We start from the raw sequence: 24,316 nt of genomic DNA, 5'->3' as shown, positions 1-24,316 counted from the left end.
CGTCACTGTCTATAGGGACTATAGGTAAAGGACAAGCCAAATTATCAGATGTTATAGACTCAAAAGGGAAGTAATTCTCATGAAACACTAAGTCTCTAGTAACAAAAATGCTTTGCGAGGCTAAGTCATAGACCTTGTAACCCTTTTGTCCGTGTCCATATCCTAAGAAGACACATTTGTAGCTTCTGGAATCGAATTTCTTCTTATTAGGGAGATTGTTAGAGGCATAACAAAGGCATCCAAAAGTTCTTAAGTGAGCATATGAAGCAGGTTTCTTAAACAAGATTTCAAAAGGTGTTTTCCAATTTAGAACTAAGGTAGGCAATCTATTTATTAAGTATGCTGCAGTGAGTATGGCTTCGGTCCAGAACTTCAAGGGCATCTTGGCTTGAAATAATAAGGCTCTAGCTAATTGTAACAAATGTTGATGTTTTCGTTCGACTATTCCATTTTGTTGAGGAGTGAAAACACATGTTCTTTGGTGAAGAATCCCATGTTTTTGAATGAATAGTTGGCATTTTTGACTAGTGAATTCAGTTCCATTATCAGTTCTGATAATCTTAATACGTTTATTAAACTGGTTATGAACCATATTAAAAAAGGTTTCAATTTTTTGAACAACTTGATCTTTGTAAGTCATGAGATAGATCCAAGTGGCCCTACTGTGATCATCTACTATAGTGAGCATATAATGTGAGTTAGATATAGAAAATTGTTTGTAAGGTCCCCATACATCCATGTGAACTAAATCAAATATATCCACAGCATGAGTATCACTAGATGAAAAAGGTAATCTGTGCATTTTTGCCATAGGACAGATATCACACAAGCTCAAAACAGATTTGTTTTTATTAATACTGGGAATGTGTTTAAGCACATCAACAGAGGTGTGGCCTAACCTCCTATGCCACAAATCTATATCAGATGAGGTAGCCTTCATACAATGCATATTCAAGTCCTTTCTGGATTGTTCTATAGTAGCAGCAAATTTGCAGTTTTCATTATTAAGAACATAGAGCTTCCCAACTAATCTACCCATAGCCATAGTCTTCATTGTCTGAAGCTCCTGCAAAATGCATTGATTCTTAGTAAAGATTATTTTAAGGCCACTGTCGATGCACAATTTTCGAACAGAAAGTAAATTATGCCTGAAATCAGGTATATATAATACTTCATGCAAAACAATCTCTAAAGTTAATTGAACCATCCCTTTATAAGTAACTTCTTTTCTTGTGCCATCAGGGAGCTTAACAAAGATGGAAGTTTTTAGGCGCTTTAAGTCTTTCAATATTTGTAAATCACCGCACATATGATTCGATGCACCACTATCAATTATCCAAGGTTCATGAAAAATAGTATTACCTGCATAATCTTCCACATTGGCCATATTTGATGAATGATCATGATGATCCTTTTCTTTCTGTATCACTTTCTTGACTTCACTTCTAATGAGTTTGGTAATATCAGTTTGTGATGCAGAGAAAGAGTCTTGCAATGATTCTTCAATTTCAGTATTGAAAGCCTTGTCTGCACTCCACTTTTCTCCTCTCTTTTGTTCAATAAGACTCTTATACCAGTCTGGGAAACCTACCAATTTGAAACATGACTGCCTTGTATGTCCATTCCGTTTGCAGAAATCACAGTATTGTGATTTCTTGTCCAAAGCAGGTTTCCTTTTCTGTGCTACTGTATTGATTTGATCCCTTTTGTAATTGACAGATCTCACAGCCATAGCCCCATCTTGAGCAGCTTCTAAATTTATATTTCGCTGCTTTTCAATGCGTAGCACCATAGAGTATGCTTTGCCTATTGTAGGCAAAGGCTCCATCAACAAAATCTGGCTGCGAATGTGGTCATACCCTTCTTCTAGTCCCATCAGAAATTGGATAAGCTGCCTTGATGAATTAGTGTCTGACATTGCCTTGCTTGCTCCACATGAACATGTAGGAAGAGGATCTAAATGTGCCAATTCGTCCCATAATTTCTTAAGCTTAGTAAAGTACTCAGATACAGTTCTATCACCTTGAACTGATGAGCTTATCTTCTTTTGGATATCATACAACATGGGTCCGTTGCTCTCTCCGAATCTTGCCTCTACCTGTTCCCAAAGATCTTGTGCAGAGGTTGTGTAGATGAAAGCCTCTGCAATTTCTTTGTTCATTGAGCTTAGTAGCCATGACACCACCATACAATTCACGCGTTCCCATTGTTCTATTTCTTCTTGATTTTTTGTGGGTTTGGGAAAACTTCCATTGATAAATCCCATTTTCTGTTTGGCTCCTAGTCCCAACTCGATTTACTCCACGTGAGGTAGTTGTTTCCATCCAAGGGAACAGAGACTAAACTTGTCCCTGGGTTTTCTCCTCCATGTAAACGAAGTTTCTCTGGCCAGATATTGATTTTCTGGTCTTCCTTGGTGGCAGAACTTCTCTCTGTAGACATGATGAAAACTGGAATCAAGAAATGGAAAGAAAAGAGTGAAAGAATTCTAGATCTCTTCAAGCGCAGAAAAGAATAATATGTGGCCACCAGATTGTGGCTCTGATGCCATGTTAAAATCCAACAAAGCTCATTTCAAGAAATCAAAAGTTTATTGAAGAGAACTAATCAGTGTATGAATACAGATACAAAGCTCTGTTATATATAAACTGTAGTGGAAGTTAATTAACTTCCCTATCTAATCCTAACTCCTTCTTACTCCTTCTTAACTAACAAACCGTCGCTTCAAAGAAAGACTAATAAAAACGTGTTGAAGCAAAGTGCAACTTTATATAGCCGTAGGAAAAATAGCGAGAACTAAGCACTGTTCTTCTTCAACCTGTTTCTGCTCTACTGCCAATGAGTTTACTAATCTTAACAGATGCCTTCACCATCCAAGGGCTCTCAAAATAATACGTGACTCCATACACATTTTGACAATTAGCCATCTATATATATCCGTTGACATATTTCATAAGGTATGCATGAACTATTCTCATGAGAGCTAGCTCTGCGACGCTATTATAACCCTAAGTAAATTTGATTTAAGCATCAAAGGATTTCAGTTAAGGATCACCTCAACAAATCTAACAATTTATATTGTAGGGTCAACCCATCATCCAGCTCGAGAGTCTTACATTGACCCCAACTGACTCAGCTTGTCAGGCCATCACTAACCTTGACTAATATATTTAAAAATAAAAATATAATTAAATTAAATTATAATTCAAAAGTGAGAATACATATCATACATAGTCATTTTTGACACAACTGTATCAACTTCAACATAAGGAAACCAACGGCGCAGATGAAATTAACCAGAATCAAAACCAATCCAAACCAGAAGAAACCTCACTGCAAATACCTCTGTGATCATACGCATTCAAACATTTATTAGTCATCGTTTTTGTTCTGCACATGGTCACGACTGTGAGAATTCAGAAAACATATGCTTGCCTGCTGCCCATCATTTAAATTAGAAGGCGTGAACAATGACGCTTTCAAGAGCTGCAGCAGCAGATCTAACATTTTCCCATGTGAAAAGAAAAGAAAATTTTATAATGTGTTAAACAACTAGAGGAATGAAGACAAGAAAAAGAAATTTATACTGTATAACTGGAAACATTTCGAATGTGTGTTGATCTAGTTGGGGTCGACAACTGATTCGGGTCGGAGATCGAATTTGCTCCAAGTATTAGAATAGGTGTTGAGGAATTTGAGAAGAAAAGAGACAGTTAGACTTGTCCGGTAGTTCCCATCAAAGACTTCTTCAGTCAGTTTGCTGAGATCAAAAGTGAGGTAATATTGGTGAGGATTATAAATGGCATACTAATAAATGAGACAATATGGTGTATTTATATGGCCAAATGTTCGTGCATATACAGATCACATGACGTGATCTTGTTCCTTCAGTTAGATCAGGCGATCTATGGCCCATTTTCCAGGTTTCAAAGTTGGGAGGTTTTGGTGCAACCCAACCTCGGTAAAAGGGCACAAATTCTTGTCTTGTACTCTTTTTTTTTTTTTATTTTTTTGATGGGAGGGGGATTCTTTCTTTTAGTTCTATTTCTTAACCGGCAATAGAAGTACTTGAAAAAGAGTCATCGGTAGGCACGTTGGAAAATCTCCAACAAAAACCCTTTAATATTTAAATTAATTTGATTTCCAATTTAAAAAAAATGAAAAAATTAGCTAGAACACGGTAATATCACGTATTCAATACTTATTTGTTACCATGACAATATCACATACACATCGGGCTCCAGTATCCATATTTATACGAATTCACATAGCAAGATATTAGTTATCAAGACGTTCTAAGATCGATAGTCCAAGGAGCAGACTCATGGATCGAGTAGGGTGGGTACAATTAGATCTGACTTAATATTAAAACACACAGATCTTCATCTGTTTCAATATTATGCCCTCTCATAAGAGCATTCATGTCTTTTACGCTTTTATCGTATTTTTTACCTTCAAGACATGCACTTTACATACATATATCCAATTTTTTACCGACCACAGTGGATGATTATATAATTATCAAATTTGAGAGCACGTGTCACAATAATATTTGGGAAATGTCAATATAAATCACCCACTCCAACACTGACTTTGTATGTATTTTTTTTTACTATAGGCATATATATATATATAGCATTAGAATCCTACTAGGATCATCACTCACCATGGATCCCCAGGTGTGACTGAGATTTTGATTTTATTATTACTACATTTTAAGATATATATATATATATATAAATTATTGCAAATGCATGATTGTATGAAATTAATATAATAACAACAAAAGTCGACGTCGTTTGGTGACGGTGTTGTAATTAAAAGCAGAATTTTTCTGAATCGTCAATTATTATTATTAAATAAATATATATCTTGACGGAAGCAGGTATGGTGAATGTTTGGTGCTTGTTGCCTTGCACCGAGTCTCGACGGGGAATCAAAATATATATAATTAATATTTATAAATAATATGTTCATATTTATGTTTAGATAAAATTAGACTTTTGATCATATAACTTTAGATTATTAGTATTTTTGGTCCTGTAACTTACTATATTTATACATTTAATTTTTTTTTTTTGAATTTAATTATGAACATCTCATATTTGGTCATTTTTTATAAGTTACTGTTACTTGAAAACTATAGTGAATCAATTCTATCTACCATAATGAAATAAAATTAATATAAAAAATTTAAATTTTGACCATAATTAATCAATCTTTACTATAATTTTTTTGTAACCACAATATTTGTATTCCAATGATTATGTGAAGTGCCCATAATTAACTTCAATTAATTTTTTTAGGACTATAAAATTACAGTATTCGTCATAATTTATTATTTTTAATTATAATAATTAACTACGGTAAAAAGGTATATTTCTCCTAGTGTGGACATTTATTCCTTTAACCGTACTCATAATTTGATATTGCGAGTGCAGTACTCCCTCCCAAATTACACTACATATAAAATAAAAATAAATAAAAAAGAGAAGACAAAAAAAGAATATCAACAGGAATTCTTTTTTATTGAATTTTTGGGAGAAGTTAGGATCAAAATTTTATTTCATCTTCATAGGTAAATACGAGTGATTTCTATTGTTGTTATGTTAAAATTCAATTATAATTTTTTTTCTCTCAGTCGTTTGATCAATTCCCGTTAGGAAATTTTTATTGTTGTTATATTAAAATTCAATTATAATTTTTTTCTCTCAGTCGTTTGATCAATTCCCGTTAAGAAATTGACGAAAAAAACTACAAATTATGTGATCGTTTTGCTTTATTTTAAAAAGATAAACACAACGTGAACTAGACCATTTTTTTCAAATCATGATCAAGAATCCAAAATCAATTGTTGTATTTAATGGTTTAATTTTGACATGACGTATATAGGTACCATCACTTGTTTGACAATGCCATCCACACCAATAAAGCAATGACAATTAGTTACATCTTCAAATACCAATTGAGAATTATAATGCCATAATTATATTCACATAATCAAATGATAACGCCATGTTCAATATGCTTATGATTACTCTACTTTTTTAATAATTAAAGAGGGGAGAATTTGGGATTTTGATTTGTTATTTTATTTTTATTTTTTTTCCTTTTGTTTTGGATTTACCATCTAGCAAGAAAAAATATTTAGTTTTTCTGTTAATATTTAGGATAAATTATAACTACTTCTTATAAGATTTGATAAAATTACAAATACATTCTCATTGTTTAAAAATTTAATTACCCTTTTGATTTTAATGTCCGTCCGACAACGAAACATTCTGTCAGCTTTCTTTATACTTTCATTTAATTTTAGGGTTGAATTGACCAAAATGCGCTATAAGTTATGAATTATAATTTTACTTAGGTTTGAGAAGGCAAATAATCATACACAACACAGAGGGGGTAATGTGATTTGACCCATCCGCAGATTTGTTTTTATATTTTTTCAGATGTTTATTTTTCTAAAAAATATCGATAATAGTAAAGTAGACATTTTTTCATCACCGTCTAATGGCTATATAATTATTTTTTATTTTAGGAGATACTGATAATTTTTCAAACAATGAAGAAATATTTATAATTAAGGATAATTACACTTTCTTCCCCTGAGGTTTAGTGTAATTATACGTAGACCCCCTGTGGCAAATTGTATCCAGCACCCACGAGCTTTGCCTCTATCTAATAAAAAAGTCCCTCCAATAGTCAAAATTCATTGAATTTGTTGACATTAACAGAAAGTTGAATGAAAGTTGATATTTACCTTGATTGGCTTAAAACTAACTTATTACAGATTAAAGATTTTTTTCGAACTAAACTACCCTTATAATAGTGCATTAACACGTAAGACGTATGATGATACTCTGATTATAAAAAAATTTATTTAACCTACTATAAGTCAGTAATAAGTCAATCAGAGGTTATTATAGATTTTTTATGATTTTTTTTATGAATATCAACAAATTCGGTGAATTTTGATTAATGGAGAGACTTATTTATTAGAAGAAAATATTGCACCAAATCTCAGAGAAGGAGCTGGTGTAATTATTTCTTATAATTATAACAAACTTTATGGACGCTTGTTGTAATTTATGATCCTAATATTTAATTTTTACCTTTTCTCCTCTCTTTTATTCCAAATTTCTTAATATTCTATAGTGAAATTATTTGGTTTTTTTTTTTTCTTATCTCAAAGTATTATATGTTTCTCTTTGTTTTTGTTATCTCAAATTAGTGCAACATGTAAGTAGCAAAAAATCAAATATATCAATATTATGACTTTGTAGTTGCATTACTTCATAAACTTGTTTGTTTACGTTTCCTTTTTAACTTTTTATTTTTTTAAATAAGAATTAAAGTAAAAATATATTTGTTTAGACGTATTTTTAAAAATATATTAATTTGACACTGCTATCCAATAGAAAACTTTACTAATCCAATTATATTCTCATTTTCACACGAAAATTTCTACCAAATTGAAAAAATATATTTAAATATAAACTAAATTACATTGACACCTTTTGAGATTAGACCAAAATATATAACGCCCCCCTCCCCAGTTTTCCTAAAATTACAGCTACACCTCAATGAGGTAATAGCTGTAATTACAACTACACCCCATATTTAAATACAAAATTTATACAAATACAAATATTACACTTACACTCTTTAAGAGATATAACTATAATTTTATAAAATATGAAAAATATTTATATAATTTAATCTAATCTCATGAAATATCAATGTAATTTACGGAAATGAAAATATAAACAATCAAATCAAATTATTGGGCTTATAGAATATTAATTGGTAGAGCACAGAAGATTCAGAGCAGCTCATGATTGAATTAGTGAAGGTGATGGAAAGCTATGTGATCACATTAGGGACGTGGAATCTCTTTGTGATAGATCCCTTTAGAAACCATGTGCTCTGCCAAGAGAAAAACATTCTGTATGGGACTTAAGGCACACAGGCGCCCCTTGGATTAAGAACAACTAGTCGGCGTTATGGCAAGCAGTTCGTGTATGCATAAAATAATTAATTTTTTATATTTCAACATATATTATAAAAAGAATGAAATATATAAGGATAAATTATATTTTGCCATTCAAATTATATATATTTTTATAGTTTGGTATCTAAACTTTTTTTTATGTGTGTTAACTTGCCATTTCAACTTTGTGAAATTTACATTTTACCGTATATGATCGTTTTTTCGCTGATTTTTTTGCCCAAAAAACGTTACATACTATGCATATTGAAAAATATCACATCACATAACCTTTAAATATCACATGTGCACTGCATGTTGTAAAAATGGCGTGGATTTGCAATTAAGAAGAACTACTTCCATTTGGAAGAAAACTAGAAGCAGAAAACTCAATATCAAGAAGTCAGAACTCTGTTAATTTCTTTCTTGAAGAAGACGGATACAACAGGTGTATATATACACATCTCAACTAAAAACTAAACTCTCTCGCGCTCTAAGTTGCTACTCTTACTAAAAGAAACGTGCCACGCCTTTAATATTGCGAGATAAAAAACAACTAATAAAATCGCGTTATCATAATAGAACTCGCAAGGCATTCAATACGCTTTCTTTTGTGAAGTAAACACGCTTTCTTCATTGTCTCTTCTTTCTTCTTCAAGCTCTGCAGGCTGCAACTCAGCAACCTCAAATGCAATTCTTTACATCCTCTCCTCAAGTGGGACTTGGTTGAATGTTGACAAGTCCTAACTTGGAAATTGCCTTCATGAACTTGGAACCAGACAGACTCTTAGTGAATACATCCGCAAGTTGGCAATGTGTAGAAATATGCAGGGGATTAATGAAGCCTTCTTTAAACTTATCTCGTACTAAGTGGCAATCAATCTCCAGATGTTTAGTTCTCTCATGAAATATCAGATTAGCAGTGATGTAGAGTGCTGCTTTATTGTCACAGTGTAATGGAATAGGAGTGGAATTGTAATCTGCAAATACTTTAGCACATTATAGATCCAAATCAATTCACAAGTGGAGGAAACCAAGCTTCTGTATTCAGCTTCTGCTGATGAACGTGATACTTTCATTTGTTTCTTGGTCTTCCAAGATATCAAACTGTTGCCAAGGAAGACATAATATTCGGTTAGTGATCTTCTTGTATCTTTGCATGATGCCCAATCCGCATCACAAAAAGCTGATAAGTTAAAATGATCATCTGCAGCAAAAAATAATCCTGTCTTGTGTTCCTTTAAGATACTTGACCAAGTGCAAAGTTGCTTGCTAATGTTGATTGCATGGATGTTGCATGAACTGGCTAAGCTGCTGTGGGGAGTGACATATGTCAGGCCTGGTTATTCCCAGATACAACAATCTGCCCAATAATCTTCTATATGGTTCAGGACTGGACAGTTGCTCCTCTGCATGCTTTGTTAACTTGATTCCTAGAGGCAAAGGAGTGGTTGTGGCTTTAGCTTCCTTCAGCTTAACATCTTCAATTATGCCTTTCGTATATTTTCTTTGTGTGACTGTAATTCCCTTATCTAATCTCCCAATCTCCAACCCCAAAAAGAACCTTGCAGGACCTAGGTCCTTTATGGTGAACACTTCATGTAAATACCTCTTAATTTCTGTAATTGTCTTCTCTAAAGGGCCTGCAATTAACACATCATCTACGTATACAAGAAGACAATAAAATTCAGTTAATGAATCCTTTGTAAATAAGCAATAATCATACTTGGATTGAACAAAGCCATAGCTCTCAAGCTTTGAAGTGCATTCTTGATTCCATTATCTAGATGCCTGTTTAAGGCCATATAAGGACCTCTTTAACCTGCAAACATGTCCCTTTGGGACCTCATATCCCTCTAGGGGCTGCATATAAATTTTTTCATCAAGATATTCATGTAAAAATGCGTTATTTATATCAACTTGATGCAAGTGCCAATCAGTTTTGCAGAAACAACAATTATAGCTCTAACAGTAACAATTTTGGCTACAGGAGAAAAACTATCCAAGTAATCTATGCCCTCAATTTGATTATATCCTTTTGCTACTAATCTAACTTTATATCTATCTATACTTCCATCAGGATTAAGTTTTATTTTGAATATCCACTTACACCCTATTGCTTTCTTATTAGGTGGCAACTTAGTGATGTCCCAAGTATAATTATCTTCCAGTGCTTTTATTTCATTGTCCATAGCATCAATCCACATTTTATTTTTAGCAGCTTGTACATAACTCTTAGGTTCTTGAGGTGGCATATGAGCAGTGAACAAGCAGTCATGCATATGAGGCATATAGGAGACACTACATATGTTTGTTTCATTTTCTGTGTTATTGCATATAAAGTCATGATACCTTGCTGGTCTAGTGATGACTCTAGATGATCTCCTTAAGGTTATATGTTCCATATTTTGATTATTTTCATTGTATTCTTCATGTACAGTATCTATGTTTTCTGCATTAGTGCTAAATTTCTACAAAGCACAGACATCCAAAAGTTTTAAAATGAGAATAGTCAACAGGTTTATTATATAGATTTCATAAGGGGTTTTCCACCTTAAAATGGGTGTAGGTAGTCTATTAATTATGCAAGTGGATGTAAGAATGGCATCAGTCCAAAACATATTGGGAAGTTTAGATTGAAATATGCCACCTCCAAGAGGTGTTTGTGTTTCCTCTCCACAACTCCATTTTGTTGTGGTGTATATGTACAAGTGGTTTGATGTATAATTCATTCTCTTTTGTAGACGTCTACAATCTCTTGTCCTAGAAATTCACTACCATTATCTGTTCTAATGATTTTAATTCTTTTGTCAAATTGTGTAAGGATCATCTTGTGAAAACGAATCAAAAGATTAGTGGTTTCTGTTTTCTCTCTCATCAAAAAAATCCATGTGCACCTGTTGTGATCATCTACAATGGTCATCATATAATTGCATCTAGAAATGGAATACTCTTTATAGGGTCCTCATAGATCTATGTGCATAAGATCAAAACAAGATTCAAATAGAGAAGTACTTATGGGAAAGTAGCGCCTCTGCTGCTTTTCAAGAGGACAAGTTTAACAGTTATTTTCTTGCTCTTTACACTCTTTAAACATCAATGTATGTATCATTACATTTTACCACTTGTAGAGAATGGGGTATATGTGGAAGTTAGTGAGTAGAAAAAAAAAAAACCAAAAATAAGAGAGACACCGAAGATGTGCTCTCCTTTAATATATAATATAGATATAAATGTGTGAAAGTGTGAAAGTACATTATGAGATGTGTGTCCCAATCTTTTATGCCATATATCCAAATCAGTAACAACAAAATGACAGAAATGATGATTCTATTGATTCTCAAAACATCTAACTGTTTCTATCTTGAAGGATGCTTCATAAAAAACGCATAACCTCCCTATGAATTTTCCTACATCAAAATTTCATTAGTCTTATGGTCCTACAATATACAACAAGAGTCAGAAAACATAAAAGAGACAGGAGATGCAGTACATAATTTGTTAACAGATAACAAGTTGTACTTAAGTTCAGACACATGAATCGCTTCTGTAAGTTTAATCTTATTAGGTAATGTGATATTTCCAATCCTTTCAACAGGTTTTTTTGATCCATCTGCTAAATGGATATAAGAGTTTGTCACAGTCTTGGTCAGTGGTTAAAAAAGATTGCTGTCTCTACACATATGTGTGGAGACACCACCGTCTACAATCCAAGCATTTATACCTAGTTCATTGCAGGATTTATTAGGCAGAGATTTACACGAGAATCAATCAAAGATTGCTTGTGTATTGATCTGTGTGTGGCTATTCTCTGTTATCAATTTCTGCAGCTCCACTTTGATCAGTTCTGATATCATCTGCTTGTTTATTGAATCTCCTACTACAACAGCTACATGCTTCTCAACTTTGCCAGTGTTGAGTGCTTGGCTGCTATTACTTTGTCCCTTTTTCTTTTCAACCAAGGCCTTGTACCATTCAGGATAGCCATAAATTTCAAAACAAGTACTTTTCAAGTGCCTTGTCTTTCCAGACACATCACATATCATATTTTGCTTTTCTACTTGTGTTTTCTTCTTTTGTGGAATTCTTGGGACAAAACCACTATTTCTTCTACCTTCCTTGGCCTGCATTGCCACATTTTGTATTGCACTAGTCATTTCAGAGTGATCTCTCTCTATTTTTCAACTCTTAAAGCCATGGAATACGCTTTATTAACACTTGATTAAGGCTCCATTAATAGGATTTGGTTTCTAACATGATCAAAACTATCATGCAATCCCATCAAGAATTGCATGAGCTGAGTTGAGAAATTTATTTCTGCAAAATCTTGGATGCTTTACACTCACATTGTGGCATTGGCTTGAGACAAGTGTGCTCGTCCCATAGTATCTTCAATTTTGTATAATATGCAGACACAGATAACTTATCTTGTGAGATGGAGGCAATCTCCCTTTGAATTTGGTAAATCATTGGCCCATTCCGCTCACCAAAGCGTATTTCTAACTCAACCCACAATTATCCCGCTGAATCGAAGTATAGAAAACTATCCACAATATCTTTAGAAATTAATATCGAAGAAGTAACTATACAGTCATTTCTTACTCACTGTTCATATTCTTCTGAGTCTTCTTGTGGTTTTGTGCTTTTGCCATTGATGAAATCAAGTTTCATCTTTGCTCCCAACGCTATTCGTATGGATCGGCTCCAAAACAAGTAATTTTTGCCATTTAGAAGTGAAGAAACTAAACACATTCCTGAATTCTCAGATATCTGTAATTTCATAATGTCTGCATCTACAGCCATTCTTTTCTGTTTGTGCATCTTGTGTTTAGATTCTACCATTGTTCTGATTTTGTTAATTGATGCATAATGATTGAAGGGAATTCAATAAAGCTGAAGAATCAAAGATAAATGACTTGGGTACCATGTCAAGAATCAAGAATAGTGCACAAGAAAATCGAGCTTCATTACTGTATATCTGTTCTAGTGAAGAAGTACAATAATCGTTCATTTATAGGCAAGAAGGGTAGTTTACCTTCATTTAACGGCTAACAGCTAACTAACCTAACTAGCCTAACCATAAGTTGCTAATCGCTAAAAGAGTCGCATTACACAAAGGTGTGCTGCAAAAACTAGTAAACTACTTATAAAAACGCTAGCGCATTTGTTGAATAGCAACTTTCTTTCTTCAATCAAAAGCTCAGCACTGTTCATCATCGTTTTCTTCCTCCAGCTTTCTTCCTTCAACATCTGTGCATTACTCTTCTTTCTTAAAGTTCAAAGACTGCAACCAATCACATGACAAATATATCACATTTAATATGTGACTAATTTGATTTGTGTGCGGATAAAAATTTTACGGCATAGTTTGCTTGCTTTAGCAAGGAGTTGGATTTCTCGTAAAATATATTATGCAAAAACCAAAAATCTCCTGTACTTCCTAGTTATGTAGTCTTCATATTCTTTTCTGTCTTAAAGCAACATGGCGTAGGAACATAAGATCCAACTTTTTGCAATCTAGAATCTATCAATTTGCAGCATGTATCTCCTTATAAATGCGAAAAATGCATACAACCACTTCTGTAGATTACAACGACAACATTAGATATCATCCCAGGATAATTATGACCTATAGGCATTACCAATTACCAACCAAGTTCCCATCTCTGGAGGCCCGAATTTTTCTTAACATTGAGTTTCAGCAACAGCCCCTCATTTTTCAGATGATCCCCAATGAAATGCAATGGCTGACCAGTTGTATGGGAATCACGCACGGTTGCTCCAACAACCCTCTTTCTAATAGAACAAAATGCTCACTGGAGCATAACCAATCTGTGAACCAAGAAAATGGAAACAAAACATTTACAGCATCCCTAGTTTAACACACATGGGAGAGTTGTGCCCAGACTTGTACGCAATAGCGGTGGTGGTGACTGGTGAGATTAAGAGAAACTGAGGAAGCAAGAGAAATGTGCATGAATTCAGCCAAGGACAAATTCCACCACTGAACCCGCCATAATTTAACTTGGGTCTTGGTATGACAAGTAGCTTGTCCCTCTCATTACTGGGGGCTAATTTAACACATACAGAGACATATTACTTGTGAACTAACAAATGACAACTCACCTGTTTTGAAAGAGATAAGTATACTCAAGCCTCTGACTCAGAACTTATACTGGAAAACTCCATAAACATCTGGTGCCTTGAATGAAGTGTGACATAGCCCCCACAGGAAATGCACAAAGACATGAAAGAAAGAACTCGAGTTCGGAAGCTCGGGTTTAAAGCAAGAGAGCACATATAATTTCAACTCCATGAGTTTGCAACTGTGAACTGAGAACAATACCTACAGAAGGAAACTAAAGAATGATCTGACTTTTCTTAGAGTTAACCGCATCGATCTCCATTGAGGGAGATCATCCATGTCCTAGAAACTAGCAAAACATTATATGCCTGCTAACTTCCAACAGTATGAAATCTTCACCTTCTAAACATAAAAGAAAATTTATAACTTGCTAATATTGGACCAGTAATAAGCATTTAGTTTACTTAAATGGAATTTCTATCAGAAACATGTTTAACGGGATATAATGACATTCGAAATCCAAACTTCAATGGGAAACCCTGCATTTTTTAGAGAAACTAGAAAAAGTGAAAGAATATTTGCTAGCCAAGTAGGGAACAGATATAGTAGATATAGTAGAGAGATTAACTCACTTGTGCAAGCTCCCACTCTTCTGCACTCCTAATCTGAACAACCTGGTGGGATGAACTACGCTATTAACCTAATTGAACTAGCAAGAAAATAAATGTGGATATACTATTCTAAGCAATAAAACACCTGTTGCTAAACATTTCTATGAGCCAGATATCATAATTCGGGCATTATTCCTGGCCAGCATTTTAAATATTGACATCAAGTGAAAGTAAGACATTTAGGGGAGACATCAGGAGAAGTTGGATCAACACATTACTACAAATAGAAATATGATCTGCACCATCAATGAGAAACCTGATGGAGAACACATCGACAGATATGTCAAAACTACAGGCAATAACACTTGTACACCTTTCCCTATTTCTCTTGTACATCCCCAACCGCCCCACCATGGCTTCCCACCATAAGAGCTGGTACATTGAGGTAAAAAGCCAACGTATGTGAAAAGCATGAATATAAAGGAATGTAGATAAATACAACCAGAGCTCAAACCTAATTATACTTTTCATATGTACCTTTATCCGATGCTAAGAAAAACTGTGACTATATTCTTCTACTTTTGCAAGAAGTCATACCTAGCCAAAAAGTTGAAGTTATTCAATTAAATATATAGTTGGTTATTAGTAATTTCAAATTATTTAATTGTCTATCAATTCACTATCTAACACATAAATAAGAAAAAGGGTGAATTAGTAAAATAGAAAATTCATTCTTTCCTTCTCATTTTAGTTTCATCATATCAAACAATGGTAAGTACTTGAAATTTCCTTCATTTGGCCATGCAAAACAACTTGAAAAAAATATACTTCTTTTATGGAAGTAAATTCCTCTCCCCCTTCCCCTTTTGCCTCTCTTTCCCGCTAACTGAAACCAATGAAGAAAGCCAAATTTCTATAACTACATCTCTGATCAATATAAAGGTGGCACCTTCAGTTTATGACTTTTTTCATAACATGAGTCATAATTTTCACTTCTCCAAATTTAATGACACAAGTGAATTCCTTAACACTAACAGCATAGACCAGAAATAATTTCACTGAACTTCAGTTGACAACAAAATATTCATTGGTTCCAAACAAATATTATTAATAAAGACAAAAATAATTTTATTTACGTTGAGAATTACTTAAAATGCAAAAAAATGGTAATCAAATTAAAACTGTCATATGTGAGTGGTAAGGGCATAATCCCCTACACATCAAAATTGGTAATTCTGAGAAGAACCTATGGTAGTTGGGTGACACAAATGCTTTTATGTGAAAGTTAACATTTAAGAAACGAATTTGGAAAATCACAACACTGTTCCAAACATTACATCAGCAGTAAAAAATTCGGAATATAAAATCAGATGAAAACATATATTCTTCTTTGTGGCTCCATGTAATGGGCCACACAAACAGTTAACAAACTAACATATGAATGGGTGTAAAGAATGTAAATATTTGACAAATTCGGAAGAGATCCCTGTTTCTTCATAATAAAGTCCACTGTGAAAAAATATTCGACAGAGGGTTGAACATAGATGTCAATGCGAGGGAAAATCACTGATTCTGCAGCACATGTAAGCCCTCAAAGTGGTGCAACATCCACCAAGATGGCAGATTGCTTGAAAAGGAAGATGATTGAGTTTTGAACATTTTACATCTCCCAGTTGCTAAAATATGAATCTTGCAAGTAACATGCTTTGACTCCAATACCATCAGTGTAGCCCATATCTTGATGCCAAACTATCCACCACTTGAACATTCGTGGTCTATACAATGAAAACAAGACAATATAAAAACAAACCTGCACAACTGAAACTAGAGAGATAGCAGTTCCCACTAAGTGATGGCAGGCTTGACAGCTTTGAGTTTGGATTAGCAGAATATGAGGAAGAAGATGCAGAAAGAACCTTTAAACCTAAACACTGAATGAGAATAATACAGGGAAAACTCATTAAAGCAAGTCTGATCAGTTAAATGTATTCATAAACTGTAGCACGTAGGAACTTCAGCAGTAAGTAGAGATGCAATACTAATCAACATTAACAAGCTATGTTCAGGACCAAAACGATAACGATCCCTATGAAAAGTACAGGGCCTGTTCAAACATAACAAAAGTTGCATAAGTGTAAGCAGGTTTCTTTGCAGATATTAAACTCGACCACATATCTAAACTTAAACATGAAGAAAGTCATGCTAATTGACCGAAGCTAATCAACTAGTTCTCTGATTACCTCAATCAACAAATACAATCATGAAGAACAGTTTTTTGCTTGGTACCTTCCCACCAAACTACCAGCCTTGTGATACTGGCCAAAGAGAAAGACCCTGTCATTGTATCACAGTTAAACCTGAAGAGCTTGGGATGACTACAGAAAACCAAACAGGGGAATTGTCCATGAATAACAAACTCTGAAGGTGTACTCAGACATTTCCAACTCCCTCTTTCTCCAAAAAGAAACAACCTGATTTGAACCAGATAAGTCTTTTATAGAATGATTTGTCTCACCCGCAAAACATTGCCAGCACTCACCACACAAAATTGAAATTTGAAGAAAACCATAATTAAGATAATATACTTCAACTTCAAGTATCAGATGAGCATATATTGCAAGTTTGTAAAGAACCCATTGCATAGGTGTAGAAAATCATCCATCCTCTTTTCTCAACCCATCCCCTATGCGCTTAAGAGGAGAGAAATTGAGAAGAGGAAACATAATCCAAAACAGAGCTGGAAAACATTCCTTTTCAGGTTGAAAAATTAGTTTATGTTAAAAACTCCTTCTTCAGGATTCTTCTGCGAATAACAAGGATGGTACGAATTAATGAGAAATCTTCTAAATGTATTATTGATATGTTATTATCAATTAATACCCCAACCGAGATTCTTTTAAGCCCACAACAGAAGAGAACTTCCTTCCACCATACACTGTTGGTTTAGTGTGAGAGAATATTATAATTAAAGCAACTTTCAGAATGAAAACAAGTGTATGGAATTTTAAGGAATTCATTGACAATTGACATGCTATGTATGACGGACAAGAAAAATTCTTCATGCTAGCATCTTGTGGTTCAGGTAATCTATTTTTCAATCATTAGAGGACATGTTGGCCATTGATTATGAATGCACAGCGCATATGTCTCGTTCATGCACAAGAACACCATCAGATTCAAAGAGGGTTCCATGGTATTAGCAAATTAAGTTTGTTGCCAGATTTGTTATAATCATTATTTTACAGTTCATTACAGAATCAGAGATAGTGCAATGCAACTACTGCTCTTTTAAAGTGTCAAGAAAAAAGTTATTAACCATCAGTCGTCCAAGGAAACCCAGTTTTGTGATAATTATTATAGGAATTCATACTCAAAAAGTGTATGGATAGACACTTTGGTGAAAGACTCTTAGTTACAAGTTTCCAGGTCTGCTTGCTAGAGCAGAGGTATTCTTTCCCAAGTACTCAAATTACATATAAATAGGCAAGACAAAAACCAGTTGAAGATTGTTGACTTAAATTTGGATAACAGGAGAGAATATTTGAAACATGCCATCCTTTCATTAAACCATTTTTCTCACCATTATAACAGCAGTTATGAACCGGGGAATCATGCGGGGAGGGGGTGATGGGGGCAGCAAGCACCGCACCTCAATGATATCAGAACGCCCTTTTGGGTACATCGGGGCGAAGAAATATCCTCGACTGGTCCTTTGGTGCATCTATTCCCTGTCAATTTGTCCTCAGCTGGGATTGTTAAGGCTAGCCACAAAAGTTCAACAAGTTGATCATTTAGCTTTTCTCCATTTAATGTTTACTCTTATATGCACAAAAGCAAGTGACACACAAGATCAAATTCCCTTAGATGAGGCAGCATCAGCGGTTGAATTTGTTGAACATATACACTGACAGTAAAGTGAATTTCATTTTGAACATATGCTATGTTTTCTCATCAATCCTATGCTTTCAGCAATGGTTGACCCAGCAGTCCCGATGAAACCTAGAGATGCACAGCTACATATAGTTTCTTCCACATATAAACGTATATCAGGCAAAGACAGAGCATCACATTGCTGATCTCTCCCTTCAAAGTTACTAGAATCAGATTGAAGCTTCATAGCATTTCCTGCATTTAAAAGTTCCGTAGTAGTTTCAGCTACTAACTCATCTTCCTCTGTCAGAACAAACAGTTTAAAAGCATCAAAATCTTTTGCCAAATCCCCCAAATAAGTTCCGGTCCAATTAAGCTGGGGAAGATCAGTCATTACAAATACATGAACTGGGAGAGAACCATTGTGCTTCAACAAGTCCAACTTTTGCTTCAGTCCCAGGAAAGTACCTTTCCAGTGGTTCTTGAATTGACCATCCAATAACCTAAGCTGTGCGCAAAGAAATGGAGCCTTAATTGTCTCGAGAGCAAACTTCTTTCCAGCACTCAAGATTTCTGCCACAAATGGAAGAAATTCAATCTTCTGAATTAACAACTGTATCCTTTGATCTCGTGGAGCTTCATGGATGTCAATATGCGATTCGGACCCCTTATATGATGAAGTGAAAAGGCTACCAAGTGCCAGAACAATGGCTGTTCCAGCTGCAGAGCCAGGACCAAGGGCCTTATAGACATCTTTCCTTCTCCTCAAGAATGAAATCTTCCTTTTCTTCTTGACTTCATCATCAGCTTGGAATGAATCCAAAATTCCATCATCATCAGTTTGGTATGTCCATACTGTATTTCTACAATCTTCTTGCGATGCAAATAAGCAACTGTCCACATTGCCGTCGTATCCAGATAGTAATGATCCACATTGTTTTAGCTTTTCAAGCAAAGAAGAATTCATGCTTGAGTCCATACCACAACCCAAGTTGAGATTCACCCCACACCACATTGATACAAAAACCCTGAAATCTATAAATCTGACAGCTGACATTAGAGATGAAAGATCAATGATATCGGACATAGATATGTACCTGAATATCAAGAAAAGTAAAAGATCTCAATATTTGTGTGGAACTACCACTGTGTAATATTTTTCAGGAACCACGGTCAATAAGTTTTACTTCTCCCTTGACAAATATCCATTTTTCTCTTTGGGAAACAGATAATAAGGATAGTACTGAACAAATTTGAGCACTGTGAGTGTGGTTCATTCATGGGTTCAATCACCAAAGAACAGATTCATTTAAATTATTAAACAGTAGACGATCATATAAATAATGAAAAAACTATCCAGAGACACCTGAAACTACATGTTATTTTCCATAAAAGATTACGGAGGAAACACATCCAAAATACACGTCTATGATACTGTCAAAAGGATGAACAGATTACTGCATGCATACAATGCATACCCAAACTATGGGCGTCGTCACAACTAAAATATAAAACCCAACCTTAGATCCTCAGAAAAGAATAAAGTAGCACAAGATCTCAGCCAGCATATCCAAACTTGATCTGCAACTACATTGATCTCGTATTTCTCTCACTCAACTACGCTTTATAAGACCACAGTTTGATGCATCAAGTTGCAAGTAAACGAACACGAAGCAAAACTAAATAATTAGGTCAAAGTTATGAATAAGCCTAAATCAAGCCCTGATACGATCACCTAGGAAACTCACGCAGTGACTCCAAGCTAGATTTAAACATACTCTCCTCATACTGTCAGATTGCTAAGTCTGAAATATCTTCCTCAAGTGATAGATAATACAAATCAAACCTAAATAATTAGGGAAAAAAACATGAAAAGTCATCTCAAAACTGAACTTGCCTGCGATTACGGAGGAGCTCAATACTGTGATTCCAGACTTTGAATCTTAACTCATTCGGATCCAAAACCCTAAACTTTGGGCAACTTCCAAGGGCAATAGCATGATGATCCAGAATAGGAGGCACAATCAGCGTCCGATTCAAAACCGCTGCCATCAGAATAGCGTTCTTGAACTCGGAGAGCTGGTTGCTGAACCCGCTGTGCGGCGCGTACCAGAGGAACTTTTCTCCTGGACCACCGACGGTGCTCGGACATGGTTGTGAGAGGAGGGGTCGGGAATCTCCGGAAATGGGGAGGATAGAAGAGGAAATGAAGGCTTTGGAGGAGATGAAGAGAGCAATGATGAGGAAGGCGGCCACAACGAGTGGTTTTCGGTCAAGTGTGGGCCTCCTTTTCCATTTGCTGGTGCCTCTGGCAGAGTAGGGAAGAGTGAAATCCATTGCCGTTTGCTTGAGAGCTGGAATTTACAAGTTCTTTGACGGAATGGAAATGGGGCCGATATGACATGGATTCCCCAAAATTCGTATTCCACGTGCCCCGAGCGAACTCTATGGCCAGTATATGTGGCACCGAGCCTACTCCACTATACTATATAATCTTTATGATACCTGTCTAATTACATTCGACGCATAATTCAGACTATACCGAAAGAGAAATCCACACTCGTTTCTCTTGAACTACTCAGTAGGTTTCTCCTTCAGCAGCAGCTCACTCACAATGTAACTAGGTATGGTGAAACACTAACTTCAACTTTCCACACACGTTATGGGCTTAATCGTATTTACAATCCTGAATAATGAGGGATTGACAAAATAAGTGCTTATATAAAGAGTTGGCAAATAGTATATCAAAATTATATATTTTCCTTTACAATCATAGAATTTCGATCACTTACTCGTTGAACATTTTGTTTTTATCCTTCATTTGTTCCAAAAATAAACTTTGAATTTATATTTTATACTAATTATCGTGGCACCACGCTTCCTACATGAATATAATAAATAATCTTACTTACACAAAAAAATACATAAATTATAAAAATAATAAAATTAAAACAAAAAGCACTACCCCTGCCCTCCCCCTACCCCTGCCCCTGAATCAATTCCCCCTCGTTGTCTGGCCCTCAGAAGGGGGCGAATGGTGTCTCCCCCCGAGCATAGTTGGGCAAAGGTAGTTACCCAATTGTGCACTGGGCGACGTCAGCTATGCTCTATGGGATGTTATTCGGCCCCCCCTCCCCCACCCCCACCATTGCTTCCTAGAAAGGATCGACGACAAGGATAACCAGTAGAGGGGGGCAAAGGTTGTTGCCCCCTGAGCACAGTTGGGCGACGTCGGCTATGCTCTAGGGGCAATGTCGTTCGCCCCTGAGTTCACAAGGCTAACCAGGAGAGCGGGGTGAATGTCGTCAGTCCCCGAGCATAGTTGGGCTATGGTAGTCACCCAGTTTTGTGTTGGGCGACGTCAACTATGCTTGAGGGGCGATGTCATTTGCCGCCCTTTGCTAGGGGCGAGTGTCGGTCCCTTCTATGGGGTGATGAGGGGGCGACGAAGGGGATGGATTTGGGAGTGGAGGTGGGTAGGAGGCGACTTGTTATACTATATAATAATTTTATTTTTATAATTTATATATTATGTATAATTATATACATAATATAAACATTATTTTTTGTGATTAGATTGAATTATTATCATTATCATTATTATTATTATTATGCTTCTTTTATTCTAATTATTTTTAGGAACAATATTGTGATGATTTAACTCAAATACTATATATTATGCTTTCCTTGTGAATCATTGATAGAATTAACAGGTTAAATTATGAACTAGTAAACAGTCAAATGAATACCAATTTTTGTTGAGAAGTACTTCAGGTTTTTGAAATGTATAAATAATCATAAGCATATTTTTAATTTTGTTAGATAAAGGAATTGCAATGGCATTACAAGCTTCTCAGAAGGAGAAAGATTGTAGTAGCACTGTCAATATCGACAGGCAAGTGATAATTTCAACAAAGATACATTAGAAAAGACAAGTGTTCTGGACGGTGTAATCTTTGCTACGTGTCGATCATAAGTTATTAAAGACGAGATCGTGAAAAATGTTTGTTGATGAGTACATAGACGGCGTCCTCTACGGTAAAGGCAAAAGTTGCCTTCTCTGGAAGAGTTGTACAGAGAAAAGAATAAATTTTCACTATAGTTGATGAGAAGTTGGTAAATTAAAGGTTTAATACATTTACTGTCCCGTAAGGGATAATGAATAAGGATTGTAAATATAAGTGTAATAATTAATATTCTAGAATTAATTATTTTTTTGTAATTGTAGGACTTCGTTCATTGAATTTTAAAAAGTGGCCGAAATTTATTGAGGTGGATAAATTCAAGATTTTTTTAATCTAATTGTGTATGTTTAAAAAATATTCTACCTCCTAAGCATTATTAACTTGGCAAAAAAAATGTACATAAATATATATATATATATGTAATTATAAAATATATTATTATATTATAATTTTAAAAATAAATGAAACCCTAACCCCCCCACCCCTTTCCCGGTCCTCCTTAGCCTGCCTCCCCTCAGTTTCCTACATACTCCATAGAAAGGTGCGATGGCGCTCCCCCGAGCTCCACTACGTTGCCCAGCACAATAACTGGGCGACAGTCAGGTAGAAAGGCATCGCCGTCCCCCTTTTTTGGTGGGGTGAGGTGGGGGGATTGGATTTGGTGGTAGGATCTAGGGGGTAAGTTTTTTTTTTTATTTAAATATATATTATATAAAATATTAATTTTAGTTTTTAAAATTTATAACTATAAAATAATAATTTTATTTATATTATATAAAATGTTAATTTTATTTTCTAAAATTTATAACTATAAAATAATAATTTTATTTATATTATATAAAATGTTAATTTTATTTTCTAAAATTTATAACTATAAAATAATAATTTTATTTTTTATACTTTTATGTACTAATATATATTTTTTTGTTGCGTCAATAATATATTTAAGTTGGCTTTTTTCTTTATTTTTAATTTTTAAACTGATATATTGAGTTACATACTTTATTCTAATTTATAATATATTTAAAAGCGTGTAAGATTATTAACTATATGCACACAACGACGTCATGTCAATGGAAGCTAACATAAATAAGTTTGTTTATGTAATTTGACCATTTTCTATATATAAGTGTTTATGTGGCCTAAAGGAGAGATATAAAAATATCCAGTAAGTATAAAACCCCCAAATGAGAAAGTAGGGTAAAATATTTTTCTAGTCTCATAAAAAAAAGGTAGAATTTTTTTTGGTACTTCAATTATGACAGGTATTGCTTTTAGTCCCATAAAATTCATATCACGTATTTTTGTTCCAAAAAGTGTGATTTTGGGACTTTTTAGTTTCAAAATGACAACGCCTTTTTAGAACTAATAATGCCTTTTTAGTCCCAAAACCACAACCACAATGCCTTTCTAATCCCAAAACCACAGCGCACATGACTTTTGGGACTAAAAATGTATAATTATGAGTTTTATGGGACTAAAAGTGACACCTTCCATATTATGGAACTAAAAAAATATTTTATCCTAAAAAGATCTATTTTTTCTCCATTTCATTGCTTATGCGGCAGGAGATTTTTCTATATCAACTCTTATTTGGTAGATGAATAGTAAAAAAATGTGTAATAGGCTTTTTTCCCAATTTAAAAAATTCTACATTTGGCTACTTCAGTAAATTCTGGCTACCATTCAAAATTAGGTGGTCGGATTCCTGTAATTGCCTAAAAAAATTTAACTCGAGAATATTAATTGCCACCCTATATTTATGATCCTTATTTCACCACTACCCCTTATGTAC

General features: G+C 34.5%; 2 protein-coding genes across 5 annotated transcripts; both read right to left on the bottom strand.

Moving 5' to 3' along the window:
- Positions 9,263-9,795, bottom strand: LOC110012295 (uncharacterized mitochondrial protein AtMg00810-like). Its single transcript, XM_020695262.1, has 2 exons — positions 9,717-9,795; positions 9,263-9,633 (listed from the first exon to the last, which is right to left on the bottom strand). Exons 1-2 carry the CDS (start codon positions 9,793-9,795, stop codon positions 9,263-9,265), a joined length of 450 nt encoding a protein of 149 aa, XP_020550921.1.
- On the bottom strand, positions 12,941-21,216 carry LOC105166359. Of its 4 annotated transcripts, none has more exons than XR_002287437.1 (3): positions 20,454-21,216; positions 13,633-19,653; positions 12,941-13,274 (listed from the first exon to the last, which is right to left on the bottom strand). XR_002287437.1 is itself a non-coding variant. In XM_011085690.2 (2 exons), the coding sequence occupies exons 1-2, from the start codon at positions 20,891-20,893 to the stop codon at positions 18,609-18,611; spliced, it is 1,485 nt and encodes a 494-aa protein (XP_011083992.1). In that variant the 5' UTR covers positions 20,894-21,216; the 3' UTR covers positions 12,941-18,608. The 4 variants fall into 4 exon arrangements, 1 of the variants encoding a protein (XP_011083992.1); XR_002287438.1 differs by having other exon boundaries at positions 14,117-19,653; XR_848169.2 differs by having other exon boundaries at positions 12,941-16,617; positions 18,267-19,653.

This window comes from Sesamum indicum, linkage group LG7, assembly GCF_000512975.1.
Source record: "Sesamum indicum cultivar Zhongzhi No. 13 linkage group LG7, S_indicum_v1.0, whole genome shotgun sequence".
In the NCBI taxonomy this organism is placed as follows: Eukaryota; Viridiplantae; Streptophyta; class Magnoliopsida; order Lamiales; family Pedaliaceae; genus Sesamum; species Sesamum indicum.
The sequence above is the reverse complement of the archived record's forward strand: the minus strand, read 5'-3'. Positions and strand labels throughout refer to the sequence as shown.

Excerpts from the sequence above, each read along its gene's own strand:
- LOC110012295 (XM_020695262.1), bottom strand. The coding sequence starts at position 9,795 with ATGGCCTTAAACAGGCATCTAGATAATGGAATCAAGAATGCACTTCAA. Across the intron at positions 9,634-9,716 it reads TATGGCTTTGTTCAATCCAA|GCCCTTTAGAGAAGACAATT; the intron begins GTATGATTATTG and ends TGTTAATTGCAG.
- LOC105166359 (XM_011085690.2), bottom strand. The coding sequence starts at position 20,893 with ATGGATTTCACTCTTCCCTACTCTGCCAGAGGCACCAGCAAATGGAAA. Across the intron at positions 19,654-20,453 it reads GAGCTCCTCCGTAATCGCAG|GTACATATCTATGTCCGATA; the intron begins GCAAGTTCAGTT and ends CTTGATATTCAG.